The sequence below is a fragment of the Poromitra crassiceps genome (genome assembly GCF_964638095.1).
Source record: "Poromitra crassiceps genome assembly, chromosome: 11".
Taxonomy (NCBI): domain Eukaryota; kingdom Metazoa; phylum Chordata; class Actinopteri; order Beryciformes; family Melamphaidae; genus Poromitra; species Poromitra crassiceps.
In genome coordinates, this window is record NC_139643.1 from 39,689,841 (window position 1) to 39,708,417 (window position 18,577).

Below are 18,577 nucleotides of genomic sequence, written 5' to 3' on the forward strand. Positions count from 1 at the left end.
CCGTTGCTCGATTGTTGAGATAATTGTGTTTTACAACTACCAAATGTACCAGCTTCAGGCACTGGTCTACTAATTGTCCCGAGGACCAAATCAAAACATGGTGAAGCCGCGTTCTCCCACTATGCCTCTCATAACTGGAACAAACTCCCTGAACACATTAGATCTGCCCCTACTCTGCCTATTTTTAAATCCAAGCTAAAGACCTTTATGTTTACTCTTGCCTTTAACTGCTACTAAACTACTGCCTCTCTCCAGCCCGGCAGAATAAACCTGTATTCGGCCTGTAATAAAAAAAAAGAAATTCCTGTACATTTCCAATAAATGGACTGTACATGTAATAATAATACTGAAGAATGCCTTGTAACTTATTTAAAACAGAAATAGTGTTTCATGTTTGTTAATTTGAGTATATATTCTAACTAAAACTGTCGGCTGTGTTTTTTATATATGCATTGCTTTGCTGCTTGTTTTTTCAATTCTTTTTTTGTAAAGCACCTTGAATTGCCTTTGTGTATGAAAGGTGCTATATAAATAAATTTGACTTGACTTGACTAGCTAAACCGGAGATAGCCTGTGTTGCTAGCTGCTAGCTGACCGCTGTAATTTACCTAACGTTACACTGCACAGCAACTGCCTCGCTCTATGTGCAGGCAGCCAAGAGGGACTATTTTATTTGGAACATTATTAACTACGGTATTTACATTTGAGTTGTCTATTACTTTCATATTGCCATATTTGGTAACCGTTTTATAAAAGCAATAGCTCAATTCAGGGCAGTAAGTGGTATATGCTCATTATATCACAGGTACTGTATGGCATCATACAGCTCTTATCTGTGATATAATGACCATATACCACTGGCCTGAAGTCAGCTAATTGCTTAAATGTCCACCTGCCATTTTGGGAGCTCCATTATATGAACTTGTTCTAACCTGGATGCTCCCTGTTGTTTCTAAATGTGGCAGCTTTGTTTGTAGGGCTGATCATAAAGGTCCTGATGAAGAGCTTTATTCCTGGAGTGAGTGCCTTACCTTGCTGAGCGTTTGAGATTGTCCCACCAAAATCAACATGTTGGAGGCCAGGATGGAGAGACAGAAATTCACCAAGATGATCGACCTCTCCGAACGAATATACCTGCAAACAGAGAGGGAGAGAGAGAGAGAGAGAGAGAGAGAGAGAGAGAGAGAGAGAGAGAGAGAGAGAGAGAGAGGCATGAGTAGGGTTGAGTATCGTTTCGATTTTAACGATTCTGATTTCGATTCTGTGAATCAATTCCGATTCTTTGAGGGGTGGGGTCAAAGCAGGTCACATGCTTCATTCAAAGATTATCATAACATTGCTTGTCGTTTATTGTTATTATTGTAGTTACACTTTTGTAAACATCAACAGTTTATTATTTTTATTTAACATTTTAAATTAACACTTTTAATGGTCCGTGTCTGCCACATGTTAGGGTGGGAAGTCGGATTTCAAGTGTGCTCTGCACGCAAAATCTGTTCAGGAATCAATAAGCAGAATCGAATCCTTTTTGATTCCTTTGGAGTTTTGATTCCTTTGGAATCAGAATTTTGGAACCGATTGCAAATTGGAGGCAGTTGTGGATGTCCAACACGAGACATGAGAGATAAGTAAGGATGACAGAATGATGGACTGAGCTGTAACTTGTTGGATGTGGCAGAGTCATTAGCTGGATCTTGCCATCTGTTATGTGTGTTATCTAAGCTAATCGATCGCCGCCCCCTGCTGCCCTGCCAGCCATTTGCACCCTATTAGGCCTCATTTGGCATGGCAAATGCCACATGCAGACCAACAACACCACACACACACACACACACACACACACACACACACACACACACACACACACACGCACACACACTGAAAAACGCATGTGCATGCACACACACACACACACACACACACACACACACACACACACACACACACACACACACACACACACAATGCCAATTTTATTTGGCAATGCAAAGCTGAAAAGTCAGCAAAAGTGGATGAGACACAATAGACGAAAATAGATGCTTGCATGTGACACTGTTGTGTGTGTGTGTGTGTGTGTGTGTGTGTGTGTGTGTGTGTGCGCGTGTGCGCGCGCGCGTGCGCGACCGTGCGCATGCGTGTTTGTGTGTATGTCCTCACCTCCAGAAGGCAGCGTAGATTAGCAGCAGGATGAGAAGGGCAGTGCAGGAGACCCCACAGCCCACCATGAGGGGCACCGAGGGCATACCGCTGGGACCCATGTCCTGAAGAGAGACAGAGAGAGAGAGAGTCACAAGATGGAATTAATGAGTTTTTCTCCTCGACTGGGTTGCTGTTTACTTACTGTGAGGCAAGCCATCCTGCCTGACAAACCTTTTAACCTTTAGCTTCCTTGCATCTCATTCAGATTGCATTTCAGCTGTGCACGCTAAGCACTAAAAAGGCTGAATAGACACCTGTCTGTCTGTGTTTCACTCTCTTTCTGCGGGTAATTCAGCTAAATTACAGTTTTCAGATATACTGCTGCTTTTGTAATGACACAAAGCTGGTTGAAAATCAGCAGTGTTCCTTTAACTTAATTTGTATTTCATAAAAAATGCAGCTCAAAAGTAAAACACAGTACAATAAAATGAAAACAAATTAAAATGACATGTTCGGCATCTGTCAAATGAACCACGGTCCGCAGGCTACTCTTTTTTGAGAATGATGTCCCCTCCCCTTTCCCAGTCTGCACTTCACTGACCACAGAACACTACCACTGACTTCAATGAAAGGGCAGTGAAGGTCCATTCTTTCATTTGTTCACCATTCGCCCCCCCGACTGCTCCAGCCACAGCTCCAACACTGCAGTTAGCAAATCTTGGTTTTCAGTGAACCAAACATTTTTTTGTTTTGTTTACTGGTTGAGGTACCCGGGCCGAGCAAACCCCCCGACACTTTTTCAGAAGCAACTGTGGGCAAAAGATTAATACAAAAAAATAGAAATTGTAATGTGTTACTTTTTCAGCCATGAAGGCATTCATGATGTTGCAAGCATAGACCGTATAAGAGCAAGCACAAATTTGCAATAGTTGCGACCATATAATTATGCTAATTTCCGAAATGCAGGATGGTAGGGGCAGCCACCCTACCCTGCCTTTGCCACCCTGCATTTGGAAATCCACCCCCTCCCACCGCCCCCCTTTAGCCAATTGGCATGAACACACACACACACTCATTACAGGCCCGCTATATTTCCTTCTTTTCCTGGCACGCACTGGCTGTGACACTCACTCTCACTCCTTTTCTCTCTCATTTACACACATGCACGGACACGCACGCGCACACACACACACACACACACACACACACACACACACACACACACACACACACACACACACACACACACACACACACACACACACACACACACACACACACACACACACACACACACACACACACACACAGGACCTCCATGCCAAATTTCAGCCTCCTAGGGCAAAAATGTGGCGGCTGTATAGTGGAGTGAACCTTTTGTGGACCGACCGACAGAGTGACTTATAGAGCTAAGTAAAAACGGAAGCAGACAGTGACGTCAGCCATTGGGTTTCGATCACTGACCTAAAAATATGCACAGAGCTATCCCATTGATTTTGGTCTCCCGTTTGGAGTTGATTCGTTGGCCGTCGCCATCTTGATTTTTCGTCAGCAGAGTGGGAGGGAACGGGTTGAGTCCTTACGCAGCTCACGTGAGATGGGGGTTTCCCAGAGCCGCAGCTCTGCCTGCTATTGGTCCGTGATCGGCAAGCTGCGCGATCACTACAGTTGTTCGGAAAAGGTGAAATTAGCTATATAGACCAAAACCGTGTTTCGCCCCTGACTGGAAAGATGTTTAATCCTGTTACAAAGTCGGGCATTTTAACATGGGGAGATCTGCCTACTGCCCACGACCATTCGAGGAGCTACAGCTTTTCACTTCACTTCGGGAAGGGGGGGTGTTTGAAGCATCGGCATTGGAATTTTCACCATCGCCGTCTTGGTTATTGCTGACAAACACAGCCCTGTGGCTCTTTTGCTTATTTACGTTAACCTCAACCGCAGTGAGGTTGTTTCTGCCCCCCGGAGCTGCTCTGCGTCCAAGAACTGTTTGGACGTCTAAAACTCCCAAACTGCCAACGACGACTGTCGCTCAGAAAGTTGAACGGTCATTAGTCAGTGAGCTGAAACTCACTTGAGGGATATTGATGTGAGAGTATCGAGGCTAAACTGTGTTGTGGAGGTCCCAGTGCTCTGATGCAGCAAGTGATTCACTCTGATGTCTTCCTGTGAGCAGTCATTCATTTCATAACTCACAATAATATGTCTTAGGCTGCTTTGAAAAATGGAGAAAACTCAGTCCGCTCTCTCTTGTGCTAACTGCAGGGGAATGATCAGGAGAGCACTGATGTCCAATGTTCTTGACATCCTTTCAGTGGATGACATCACGGTAGCAGAAATAGCCTATCTCCTCCACCTGCCATCTCCCATCTGAGCTAGTGTGAGAAGATGACAACTAATTCTCCTAAAAATCAATCAGGGGAAGGAAGGGGGGGGGGGGGGGGTATAGACTCCAGATAATTCAACTTCAATCTGATATTATAATCTTATGGAAGGGAGATAACTTTTTTTTGTACCTGGCACGCTGTTACTGGAAATGAACTTATTTTAAACAGTCATAGACCGTATACTAAATATGGATGTAGCTACCGTGACGACACCCATGGTTTTCTAACTCTTGAAGCCTCGAGGTTGGCCTTTTTCACCGTGGCCATCTTGGTTATTTGGAGACAGAAGTGATGTGGATTTTGCGAGAAGAGCCGCAGTGCAGCCTGCTATTGGTCCGTGATCGGCGAGCTGCAAGATCACTGGACAGGCGACCTGTCAATCACGCCCCAAAACATAGTCTGCTTTATCATCTGTTTTACTCTCAAGTGGACCATCATTTATTATCAGCTACCCCCTTGGTCACAGTACACTAATCCTTACTGGTAAAAGTGATTATTACTGTGATGCGTTACTAAGTAACACTTTACCACTGGCCATCACTAGTACTACACTTAGCAGTGACAGTCCGGAGGCATCACATGGGCTCAGTTGGACCAGGGAACTCTGTTGTCTTATGTCTTAGCCCTGGTTCACACCATATGCCGAAGCTACGCCGAAGCCACGCTGCACTATGGCAGTTTCATTTTGGCGTCCTTGTTAACAGGCGAGACCGATCACACCAGCCACACACCACACCATGCAGCACGCGCGCTGCAGCGATAGTTTCAGCGTCTGTTCTATTTTTCAAGCGTGCAGCGCGCTTCCAGGTATGAAGTCAATGCAAGTTGTGAGCCGGGGGGAGGGCAGCGTCGAGCGAGGCACTGAGGAAAAGAGAGTGCTTCTGTTGTGAATGGCAAGGCTCCTGCTCGAAGCTTCCGTGAAGCGCTGCTTCAGCGCTGCTTCAGCGCTGCTTCTGAGTAGCACCCCGTGTGACCCGAGCGTTACAGTGGCTCACATACACACAAGTAACAGTTTACCAGCATCCCTGGAAAGATCTTCAGGAAATGCATAAGGGAGGGAAACCCTCACTTTTGGAAACATTTCTGTTAGTAAACTCCTACGCCTACAGTATGTAGCTTAAAATGAATCCTTGGCATGCTCCCTAGTTAGTATCCATCTATGTACTCTCACACTTGCTTAGTTGTAATCCTGTTGGTGTCCCCACCCCCCCATACTTTAAATTACAGACTGCTAATTACACGTAATTAACTCTAATTTGAAGATTCAATACTTTGACAAATGAAGCTGAATGAACATCCATTACACAATAATTGTGTAATGGGTGTTCATTATGCAACATAATTATCCTATTCCAAAACTAATTACTTGCTTAGTTTACTTATATTTACCACCTTGACGGCACCTATGGACCTTGTCAGATTCCCTCTATTTACCTTCTGCACCGCTGTGATTGACACAACCAGACTTGAAGAGCCCGGGTAAAATGGCTAACCAATTATGGAAAAACAAATGTTCAATATTTTTCCCTGCGTGTGACATTTTTCCTGCATTTATTTTTTGCTTTTGCTGAAAGTGAAATGTTTTATAGTCAGTCACGATTCTCTAGGAAGACTGGTTGGCTTGGTTCAAGCCTTAAAACTCGTTATATAAGGATTTTTCAAACTGTCTATGGAGAAAACGAACGGGGAATTCCCTTCTGGGGCAAGAAACGTCACATGACTATTGAGCGCTATTGCCTATAGGCAGAGCCTGTAGGCATAGCAGGAGCTTGTAGCTTCATACAGGCTTAATAGAAAGTTGTAAACCTTTAACATCACCTATCGCATGATTCCACATGTCCAAGGGCATGCCACATAATTAAGCAATTTGGGTCATGATGTACAGCGCACCTCTGTGTTGCCTCCCTCCCCAGGTGTGCCTTTGAAAGGATGAGGAACGGAACAGACAAATTAAGTTGCGTGCAGAGCATACACCCCGCTGTGTCCCAAATGGGTTGAAATGATGTTTGGCCTGTTTTTTACGTTTTCAATCACACAGTTTACCTCAATTTGCCTCCTAGGGTGGCCAGCCTCCCCATTCATCGCAAAGATTGATCACACTGTGCGAGGTGTCATTCGCTGCCGGACAAGTGCAACCCGGTAAGCCCGCGGCGCAGTGTGGCCATCTGCTTTCTGGCAGCCACACCCGCTACCCACCCATCTACCACCTTCTTATCCCGAGTTACAGCCCCTTTTCCCTCACAGCCCGCCCCCCGTTTTCTTGCCGGCCCCGCCCATATGTCCCTACCTAGCCACTCCCCCTACAGAGGCCTCGCATCCCGACTCTATACGACCCTCCTCTATGGCCCTATACTCACTAAATGTCCATGAGTGAGTGAGTGAGTGTCCTGATTTTGCCATCCTCTGACCCCGGGCCAGCGCCGTGGGAAAAACACATACTCCCACACAGAGGCACCTGCAGACAAATGTAGCAAGCAAATGGAAAGTTGTAACAGCTTAGCTGTGTGTGTGTGTGTGTGTGTGTGTGTGTGTGTGTGTGTGTGTGTGTGTGTGTGTGTGTGTGTGTGTGTGTGTGTGTGTGTGAGGGGGGGGTCTGAAAGGCTGACTGACAGTGAGTGAACCCTAGGGGAGACTAGTGATACTCACAGGTGACGACTGGACAAAGATGCATCACAGGAAGAGGTATCACACATCACCCGCTTCGCTCATTCAAACACCCGTTCTCCCGTTTGACAATTCCTAAATAGCTCTATCATGTAATTATCATTTACGTCATTGCACATGTATTTTGTACCTTTACAAGAATAACATTGATTGGACATTTTATATAAGACTTCTTTAACTTAATTTGTAATTGGATATGGATTGATCCCGGCACGCTGCCATAGTATAGTATGAAATATGAGATTCATAATGAAATTGTATCACAATCAAGAGAAATTGGGAGTTGGGAATCTTGCTGCTTGTACCACTTCACACTACACAAGCCAGACAAAAACAAACATGTTTGGAAGACGTCAAGTGGGATTTAAATCCGGCTTAGTATTGGAATAAAAATATATAAAAACATCTAGCGTGACCTCAGCTTGAGAGAGTGGGGAGTCACAGAAAGAATCATAAAAGCAGAATCTGTCAAGTGGAGTGTGTGTATCCAGCCCTTCATCACACACGTCTCACATGTGTGTATCCAGCCCTTCATCACACACGTCTCACGTGTGTGTATCCAGCCCTTCATCACACACGTCTCACGTGTATGTATCCAGCCCTTCATCACACACGTCTCACATGTATGTATCCAGCCCTTCATCACACACACGTCTCACGGGTATGTATCCAGCCCTTCATCACACACGTCTCACGGGTATGTATCCAGCCCTTCATCACACACGTCTCACGTGTATGTATCCAGCCCTTCATCACACATGTCTCACATGTATGTATCCAGCCCTTCATCACACATGTCTCACATGTATGTATCCAGCCCTTCATCACACATGTCTCACATGTATGTATCCAGCCCTTCATCACACATGTCTCACATGTATGTATCCAGCCCTTCATCACACACGTCTCACATGTATGTATCCAGCCCTTCATCACACATGTCTCACATGTATGTATCCAGCCCTTCATCACACACGTCTCACATGTATGTATCCAGCCCTTCATCACACATGTCTCACATGTATGTATCCAGCCCTTCATCACACATGTCTCACATGTATGTATCCAGCCCTTCATCACACATGTCTCACATGTATGTATCCAGCCCTTCATCACACATGTCTCACATGTATGTATCCAGCCCTTCATCACACACGTCTCACATGTATGTATCCAGCCCTTCATCACACATGTCTCACATGTATGTATCCAGCCCTTCATCACACACACGTCTCACGTGTGTGTATCCAGCCCTTCATCACACATGTCTCACGTGTGTGTATCCAGCCCTTCATCACACACACGTCTCACGTGTGTGTATCCAGCCCTTCATCACACACGTCTCATGTGTGTATCCAGCCCTTCATCACACATGCCTCACATGTATGTATCCAGCCCTTCATCACATGTCTCACATGTATGTATCCAGCCCTTCATCACACACGTCTCACGTGTGTGTATCCAGCCCTTCATCACACACGTCTCACGTGTGTGTATCCAGCCCTTCATCACATACGTCTCACGTGTGTGTATCCAGCCCTTCATCACACACACGTCTCACGTGTGTGTATCCAGCCCTTCATCACACACACGTCTCACGTGTGTGTATCCAGCCCTTCATCACACACGCCTCACGGGCCTTTGTAGAGAACGAGCCTACCTGGATCTCACTAATCAACAATCAATCACATAACAATATGATGCAATACAGACAGAAAAGGAGCAACAGAAGAGAGAAACACACACGCACACGCACGCACACACACACACACACACGCACACACACACGCACACACACACACACACAGACACACACACACTCCTCCATCAAATACCAAGCACTGCTGAGTGCTGAGCATCACTGATGACAGGCTCACTTGGAAAAGTCGCTCCACATTTCACAAAAAATGACAGAAAATCAGGACAAACTTCAAAGATCATCCAAAGGCAAAACTAAACGATGTATCTCTGTATTAAAAGAGGAATATTTAACAAACTGGATAAATGACATTGTATCGCACAACAAGCTTCAGGCCCACTCAATTCTCAACCAAATTCTATTGGCAAAATATCTAAAGACAAAAGATCATGCAGAGCCAGAGACTGAATCACAGTTCTTGTTTGAATGCCCTACATGAAATTATGAAAAGAATAAGACACAAATATGACCCTGAATCTGAAAAGCACTTTCCAAACTTCTCCCTCTGTTCTAATGAAATGAAACTATAATACTTGGAGAGGAAGAGCAGAGTCTGTGGGCAGCAGCTAAGTTTGTCTCAGCCTGTTAACAGTCTGACAGACAACAGCTCATTCCTCTGGATGTCTGGCTACAGTACATCTTATTATTATTCCAATGAACATTTCCCTGTTCACATTTAACAACATGTATCTGTTGATTACAATGTACAGTATATTGTACAGATGTTACATATTTTGAAATAACATATTGCCACAAAAGTATTGCCATGGTGGTCGCAGTAATGGTTGCATTTTTTGTTCGGTTTCTTTGCATCAGTAATGCCTACCCCCACACTACAGGATTTTCAAATCCTTGAAGATTATAAAAATCTTGAGAGCCCACACACTACAGGACAGAGAGAGCCGATTTTTTAACATTTCAATCTTGGGACACACACACAATCGCGTCTGTTCAAACGCAACCCCACACACTAGAAGATTATGCCGAAGATTCACCTTGAAGCAGGGCTCGACGTTAACTTTTAAAATGCCTATTCAGTGTGCGCACCGGGTGTAGTAGTGTCATTTCGTTTTCGATTTTTTATTTTATTTTATTTTTTTATAATGCATTTGCACTGAAAGGATTTGTTTAACTAATATTTGCGCGGACAGCCGCGTCCATTCGGGGTGTAGGCCTAGGCTACTGTGCACGGCCAGGCGAAAACCGTCTGCACAGGTGTCTTGTGGAGGGGCGCGTCTGCTGATTTGACTCACTTTTCCGTGCGGACACTTGCGATGCGGGAAGCTGAGACCTAAGCGCTTGTTGTAGGCTACATGCTTTGCAGTATAGCATTAGTTTTCCGTCCCGTTCAAAGACGCACGGGTATTTCACCTCGATGACAATTTCCTCGTTCTTTGTTTCTGTGCGGGGCTGCGGGTGGACGCGGACCAGTTTATTTTGCGAAAAACTAATGGAAACGCAGCTACTACTGGCTCTCTGCTCAAGATGCAACGCCTGTCGGGTTGTAAATATCTAACATGTTAGATATGGCCGATTCACAATCGGGAAGAGGCAGTCTTAGACATACAGGCAGCAATAGGCTACTTTGAAGCAGTTTAACATCTGTCATGTATGTGATATATGACATATGTAACAATATTTACTTTAGTAACAGACACCACTGTATCTAATGCCAATAAAGTCACTTTGAATTCAATTGAATTGAATTGAGAGGGGGGGGGGGGGGGGAGAGAGAGAGATAGAGAGAGAGAGAGATAGAGAGAGAGAGAGAGAGGTGTTAAGGATAAGGAAATAGAGGAGAGGAGTAAGAGGCAGAGAGTGAGAGAAATAGAGAGAGTCAAAGCATCCCTTTCAGTGGTTTCCTCACAAAGGAAGCCAATTTCTCCAGAGGAAAGTGGAATGGGACGGAATACCAATACGGCACACAGACACGCACGTGCACACACACGCACACACACACACACACACGCACACACACACACACACACACACACACACACAGAGCGAGGAGAGCGGAGGTGAAACATTATCAAAACCACCTCGTAACCCAGAAGAGACAGAGAGAGAGAGAGAGAGAGAGAGAGTGAAGGGATATATGACAAGCATCTCCTTGAGGAAGAGAATGTTTGCTTACCCAGAAGAGCAGAGAGAGAGAGAGAGAGAACACACACTCAGTGTATTTGCTGTGTTCTGCAGAGAGCGAGGTCAAAGGAGACACAAGCATTTGTGTTTTTTGAGGTCTGAGAGATCAAGCATACTGTATGCATGAGGAATCACAAGCAGACAAGTAGGCACTCCTCTCTCTCTCTCTCTCTCTCTCTCAAACACAGGCTCCCTCTATCTCTTTCTTCTTTCTCTTCAAAATCTTCCTCTGCCTCAAATTAGCTTCTGCCCGACGAATAATGGAATAAATTAGACTCTTACTTGTAAATCACACAATACACATCTACAAAGTGTCCCTCAGATCTCCATTGTGCCAATTTGTCTAACGGTGGTCTGTTAATTGGTCCGACTATGATTATGAGCGCGCGCTGAGTTTGAGCGTCTCATTCTGTGATGTTGAACCAAAATGCAAACGGAACGCACACCCCCCCCCCCCCCCCCCCCCCCCCCATGAAAAAAGCAGGAAGGGGGGTGTCAATCATCCCTAAGGCTCGACGCCGGCACAATCGCCCTGCCCTAGATAGACATGGTGGCTACATTCTGGTGAAAACTGGAAGAGATGGTTGCCTCTTCCTCTGTACATTTGTATGTGTTTGTCTGTGTGAATGTATTGGTGTGAGGGGAGAGAGAGAGAGAGAGAGAGAGAGAGACACTTCAGATTATAGACAGGGTTTGCTAGGCTGTAGTGTATGTGGCCAGGCTCCCCTGGGCAGCTTGTCTACCATGTGATGGAGAAGATAGCTATTTTCAGCCCAGGAAGTTTAACCTACTTATCCTCTCCCACTGACACTCCTCCTCCCTCCACCTATTCTGCTCTCTCTCCCTCCCTCCCTCCCTCTCTCTCTCTCTAGCTCTACATCTCGTACAAGTCACCAATTGGTCTCTCTCTCTCTCTTTCTCTCTCTCCCTCTCTCTCTAGCTCGACATCTCTCTCACAATTCACCAATTGGTCTCTCTCTCTCCCTCCCTCTCTCTCTAGCTCTACATCTCATACAAGTCACAAATTGGTCTCTCTCTCTCTCTCTCTCTCTCTCTCTCTCTCTCTCTCTCTCTCTCTCTCTCTCTCTCTCTCGCTCGACATCTCTCTCACAATTCACCAATTGGTCTCTCTCTCCCTTTCTCTCCCTCCCCCTCTCCTCTCCTCCATGCCCATCTTACAGTACTTCCACTTGTTTGTTCTCCGCCCAGGTTTTTGAAGGCTCAGTGTTTCCAATAGGGATGTCAATTTTCGGTTAATTTCACTTTCGATTAACCGACGCTAATAATCGATTAACCTATCGGTTAATTCATAATTTTTTAATATTAAAAAAAAAAAAAAAAATTTTTTTTTTTTTTTTGTCTATTTACTCAATGAGCTCATGCCCAAACAAGGCGTGTCTATTTAGATGCTGAAATGTTAATGCTTTTTGTGTTAGAATTATGCCTTTATTTTTTGTTGGCTTTGCTGAAATTTATAAGTTTATTGCCACATTTTGATCAGGTAATCATTCCAAAATCATTCTGGCTCTTATATGGATGACAAGGAAATATATTTTTGAGAGCTTTATTTCCTGTTTATGTAAACATTACAACAACAACAATCTGTTATTTCTTTTGATTTTTTCACATTAGGCCTACTGTCTTTTGCAGCATAAAAACTTAAACAAAATATAGCCTATTTCGATTTGCTGCCAACAATTGAACAAAATTTGAACAAAATAGTTGCATGATGCAAAACACTGTGCAAAATCTGCAAGGAAACTAAAAAAACGTGTCCAAAAAATAAAAAATAAAAAAAAAAATAAAAAAAATAATATTAACTGATAGACCGACAGCAATAACCGAACAACGACGTTAGCGACGGTTAATCGATTAACGGTTAACCGTTGACATCCCTAGTTTCCAACAGCAGCCATATGCTCTTCTTCTTCTCCACACACACACACACACACACACACACACACACACACACACACACACACACACACACACACACACACACACACACACACACACTTACTCTACAGGCATACACATACAGTCACACACACTGCAGATGCTGCAACTGCAGAAGTCTGTGCTAGCTTGCTAACCTTGCTTCGCTGCTAGCCAGCAGTGGCCTGTGTTGCTGTCATGACACTGTGTAAATCTCACCCGCCGTACTCTTCAACTGACTGAAGCGAGTGAGTGGACCCTCGAGAGTTCGCCTTGACAGGCTCCCACTTCAATGGCTTGAGGATAAACCACAAGTCGCCTGTCAGCGCGTGGCAACCTTGAGCGGCTGAAGTCGTGACTTAAAAAGTCATCGCATCAAAAAGCTGCCCTTATCCTCCAGTACCTTCTTTCCCTGAGCTAATATGTAGAGCGAGCGGCGAGGCTAAAGTTTTGTGTGTGTCGGAGTATAGTGGCTATAAAAAATAGAGGGCCGATCCTGCGCTAATTTATAGCACAAGGCAACACAACAGCAGCAGGATGAAATACCACCCTAGGGCTGCTGTTGAAACAGTCTCAGTCCGGTCCAAGACAAACCCAAGCCAGGCCTTGTTGATTCAGAACCCAGATGCTCAAACGGACTCAAACTAATCATGTTTTATTCAAGATCAGAAGCAAACTGAAGGGCAGATCTTCCGGTGTGATCACGCTTACGAGCCGGTGGTTTTCAGCGCAGTAGAAGGCGTCACGTTGACAGCGGAAGGGAGAGCGCTCATGCTGTGATTTTAATTGCTTGACATTTTCTTGATCTCAAGCAAGGACAACAGATACAAGATTAAACTTAAAAATTAAACTTTCGAGACGAGGCCACAACAAAAAATCGAAATGCATTGATTTCTTGCATTGCATTTTGAATCCCTAATAATTACTGTAGACACTGACTATACTGCATGAGTCTGCATTAAGAGGGATACATGAACGTTCTCATGAAACCCCACTATAGCATGCCTGCACTGTGCACCATACCCTAAACCCCACTACAGCATGTCTGCACTGTGCACCATACCCTAAACCCCACCATAGCATGCCTGCACTGTGCACCATACCCTAAACCCCACCATAGCATGTCTGCACTGTGCACCATACCCTAAACCCCACCATAGCATGCCTGCACTGTGCACCATACCCTAAACCCCACCATAGCATGCCTGCACTGTGCACCATACCCTAAACCCCACCATAGCATGCCTGCACTGTGTACCATACCCTAAAGCCCACTATAGCCTGCCTGCACTGTGCACCATACCCTAAACCCCACCATAGCATGCCTGCACTGTGCACCATACCCTAAACCCCACCATAGCATGTCTGCACTGTGCACCATACCCTAAAGCCCACTATAGCCTGCCTGCACTGTGCACCATACCCTAAACCCCACCATAGCATGCCTGCACTGTGCACCATACCCTAAACCCCACCATAGCATGCCTGCACTGTGTACCATACCCTAAACCCCACTATAGCCTGCCTGCACTGTGCACCATACCCTAAACCTCACTATAGCCTGCACTGTGCACCATACCCTAAACCCCACCATAGCATGCCTGCACTGTGCACCATACCCTAAACCCCACTACAGCATGTCTGCACTGTGCACCATACCCTAAACCCCACCATAGCATGCCTGCACTGTGCACCATACCCTAAACCCCACTACAGCATGTCTGCACTGTGCACCATACCCTAAACCCCCCTATAGCCTGCACTGTGCACCATACCCTAAACCCCACTATAGCCTGCACTGTGCACCATACCCTAAACCCCCCTATAGCCTGCACTGTGCACCATACCCTAAACCCCACTATAGCATGCCTGCACTGTGCACCATACCCTAAACCCCACCATAGCATGCCTGCACTGTGCACCATACCCTAAACCCCACCATAGCATGCCTGCACTGTGCACCATACCCTAAACCCCACCATAGCATGCCTGCACTGTGTACCATACCCTAAAGCCCACTATAGCCTGCCTGCACTGTGCACCATACCCTAAACCCCACCATAGCATGCCTGCACTGTGCACCATACCCTAAACCCCACCATAGCATGCCTGCACTGTGTACCATACCCTAAACCCCACTATAGCCTGCCTGCACTGTGCACCATACCCTAAACCTCACTATAGCCTGCACTGTGCACCATACCCTAAACCCCACCATAGCATGCCTGCACTGTGCACCATACCCTAAACCCCACTACAGCATGTCTGCACTGTGCACCATACCCTAAACCCCACCATAGCATGCCTGCACTGTGCACCATACCCTAAACCCCACTACAGCATGTCTGCACTGTGCACCATACCCTAAACCCCCCTATAGCCTGCACTGTGCACCATACCCTAAACCCCACTATAGCCTGCACTGTGCACCATACCCTAAACCCCCCTATAGCCTGCACTGTGCACCATACCCTAAACCCCACTATAGCATGCCTGCACTGTGCACCATACCCTAAACCCCACTATAGCATGCCTGCACTGTGCACCATACCCTAAACCCCACTATAGCATGTCTGCACTGTGCACCATACCCTAAACCCCACTATAGCATGCCTGCACTGTGCACCATACCCTAAACCCCACTATAGCATGTCTGCACTGTGCACCATACCCTAAACCCCACTATAGCATGCCTGCACTGTGCACCATACCCTAAACCCCACTATAGCATGTCTGCACTGTGTACCATACCCTAAACCCCACCATAGCATGCCTGCACTGTGCACCATACCCTAAACCCCACCATAGCATGCCTGCACTGTGCACCATACCCTACACCCCACTATAGCCTGCACTGTGCACCATACCCTAAAGCCCCCTATAGCATGCCTGCACTGTGCACCATACCCTAAACCCCACTACAGCATGTCTGCACTGTGCACCATACCCTAAACCCCACTATAGCAGGCCTGCACTGTGCACCATACCCTACACCCCACTATAGCATGCCTGCACTGTGCACCATACCCTAAACCCCACTATAGCCTGCCTGCACTGTGCACCATACCCTAAACCCCACTATAGCATGCCTGCACTGTGCACCATACCCTAGGCCAGTGGTTCCCAACCTGGATTCATCAAAGGGGTCGTGAGATAGGACAGGATAGGATACAGAAAACAACATTTTCGACATAAAATTATGATTATTATTTTTTCAAGCCTTCTTCTAAATGTTACCTTTATTTCTTCTTGATTTCTGTATTTTACTGCCTAAAGCCTCTAAAAGTTATTAACACATTCACTGCCAGCCATTTTTTTTTTACTGTAGGTAGCTTCTGCCAAGCCGTTTTTTGAGGATTCTGGCTCATTTTACAAGAGCCGAGGATAATTTTCTGCTTGGACTTTGTGAGCACGAAGTTCACAAAAGTACTAATAGAATGTGTGCTTTCTCTGTCTAAAAGAGTTAGTTTGTAGAGTTAGTAGTTATGTAGATATTAGCCGTTGAGTACAGCATGGTTTCAGCGTGTGAGACAGGAAGCTGAGATAATCGCAGTTTTGTGAAATTCAATCAAACAGGCAGAACAGTCACTTTAACCATTTATTTTTGGCATCAGTGAGAGATCAGACATCTGAACAATATAGTTCTGAACACCCTCTCCTTTAAACTCCTCCCTCCGTGGGCGTGTCTGGTGGCGTTTGTCACAAGCCAGTTTCTCCTGCCTGTCTGAGCAGTGAGCAGCCTCCCTCTCTGGCGGCCCCTCGTCGGCGAGTGTGGACTGTGGATGGGACTCAATCGTTTCTTGGATTTTCGGTTGAGAGCTTTGATGAAGCTTTGTGCGATTCTAGGCTTTATGCTGCCCACCCAGTCTATTTTTGGAATCCCCCACCGTTGTGCGCCGGTGTGCAGCAGCGTGAAAGCGTTTTCGCCTACAGTATGAGAATGAGGCTCGTTCGTTTCTGGGTTTTCGGAATGCGTGCGATTCTGGCCTTTCTGCGGGTGTTTCAAAGTGTGTTTCACCCATAATCTATTATGCAAATTTGCAATCCCCCACGCCAGCACCGCTCTCCGCTCTCTGTGTGCTGCTGCTGGCGCGGCCGCTCTCGGGCGAGTCTGGTGACTGATGACTGTAAAATCGCCAAGCCATTTCCTTGAGAATGGCTTGCTCCCGCGGCTGTTTTTGGTTGGCTTTCTCTCTGTCGGGAGAGCACTGTCGCCACTTAGTTGGTCGGTAAAATAGATTATACACATTCAATACTTCCAATATTTTTATAGGAGACGTGGGGGACATTGATCCACGTAGCACCGTCAAAAAAATATATATATATTTTTTGACGAGTCAACTCGTCATTGGCAGTGAACGGTTGGATTGTGTTTGACGAGTCAACTCGTCATTGGCAGTGAACGTGTTAAAAAAAAAAAAAAAAAAATCCTCTTTCTAGAGCTGCAAAGTTAGTAGATTTGTCGATCAGTAGAAGATTAATCTGCAACTATTTTGATAACTGAGTAATTGCTTTTAGTAAAAACAGTACAAAAAAAATCAGCTTCTCAAATGTGATGATTTTATTGTTGTTTTTTGTCCAACATAATGATAATTTGAATATCTTTGTGGAACATGATGATAAACTGAATATATTTGGGTTTTAGACATTTGATGACGTAACCTTGGAGTGTGGGGAACTTAAAAACGTAAACAGATATTGTTCACTATTTTCTGATAACATTTTATGGACGAAACAACCGGTTAATCAAGACAATAATCAGTATCTTAACTAGTAGATAATGCAACATGTGACAAGGGGTCCCAGGTAGACTTTGCTTTATTTTATGGGGTCACACACAGGCCAAAAAGATTGGGAACCACCGCTCTAGGCTACTAAAGATCTACTTAAAATAGAATAAGCGAGTAAACCAGTACTCACCCAAACATATCTCACACACATGCTCGTCCAGCAAGAACACAATAGAAAATAAATACAGCTTTGTGTCGTCTTCTCTCTCCACAACTAACCTTCAGTTGGTGCAACAAGGGATTTGAGTGCGACTCACATGCAGTCCTTCATGCCTAACTTTGTAGCAAGCATCTCACCCTAATTATAGTTGGCAAGTGCGAAACATTTGCATATTGTCACCTTGTAGTCTTGCTCCTATGACAGACCTTGTTTTGAAAAACGTTTTCCCAAGTTAAAATGTGAGCTGACGTCTCATCTTGCGGCGCCTCAATCATCCCTCTTCCTCCTTCCATGGTCAAATCAGCCAATTTGGCCATTAAGAAGCTAAATAATTGACTCAGGCTCAGGGCGTTTTCATTCTCATTAGGGAAGTGGACTGGCTGGGAGAGCTAATGACCTCAGAGGAAACACCCCCAGAATTGATCTCAAGTCGAGCCAATCATCTCATGAGAACCAACGGGCCTACAGCACCAATCATCTCATGGGAACCAACAGGCCTACAGCAGTTAAACCAATCATCTCATGAGAACCAACAGGCCTACAGCATAAACCAATCATCTCATGAAAACCAACAGGCCTACAGCAGTTAAACCAATCATCTCATGAGAACCAACAGGCCTACAGCAGTTAAACCAATCATCTCATGAAAACCAACAGGCCT

The 18,577-nt window shown here is 45.4% G+C and overlaps 1 protein-coding gene across 1 annotated transcript in view; it reads right to left on the minus strand.

Annotated features, from left to right (window-relative positions):
• The window catches only part of adgrb2 (adhesion G protein-coupled receptor B2), a 332,454-nt gene that overhangs the window by 66,038 nt on the left and 247,839 nt on the right, over positions 1 to 18,577 (minus strand). The window contains exons 18-19 of the mRNA XM_083646528.1: positions 2,158 to 2,261; positions 1,032 to 1,134 (exon numbers count right to left, since the gene is read on the minus strand). Of these exons, the coding sequence (XP_083502654.1) occupies positions 1,032 to 1,134; positions 2,158 to 2,261 (207 nt within the window). The remainder of the gene's footprint in view (positions 1 to 1,031; positions 1,135 to 2,157; positions 2,262 to 18,577) is intronic.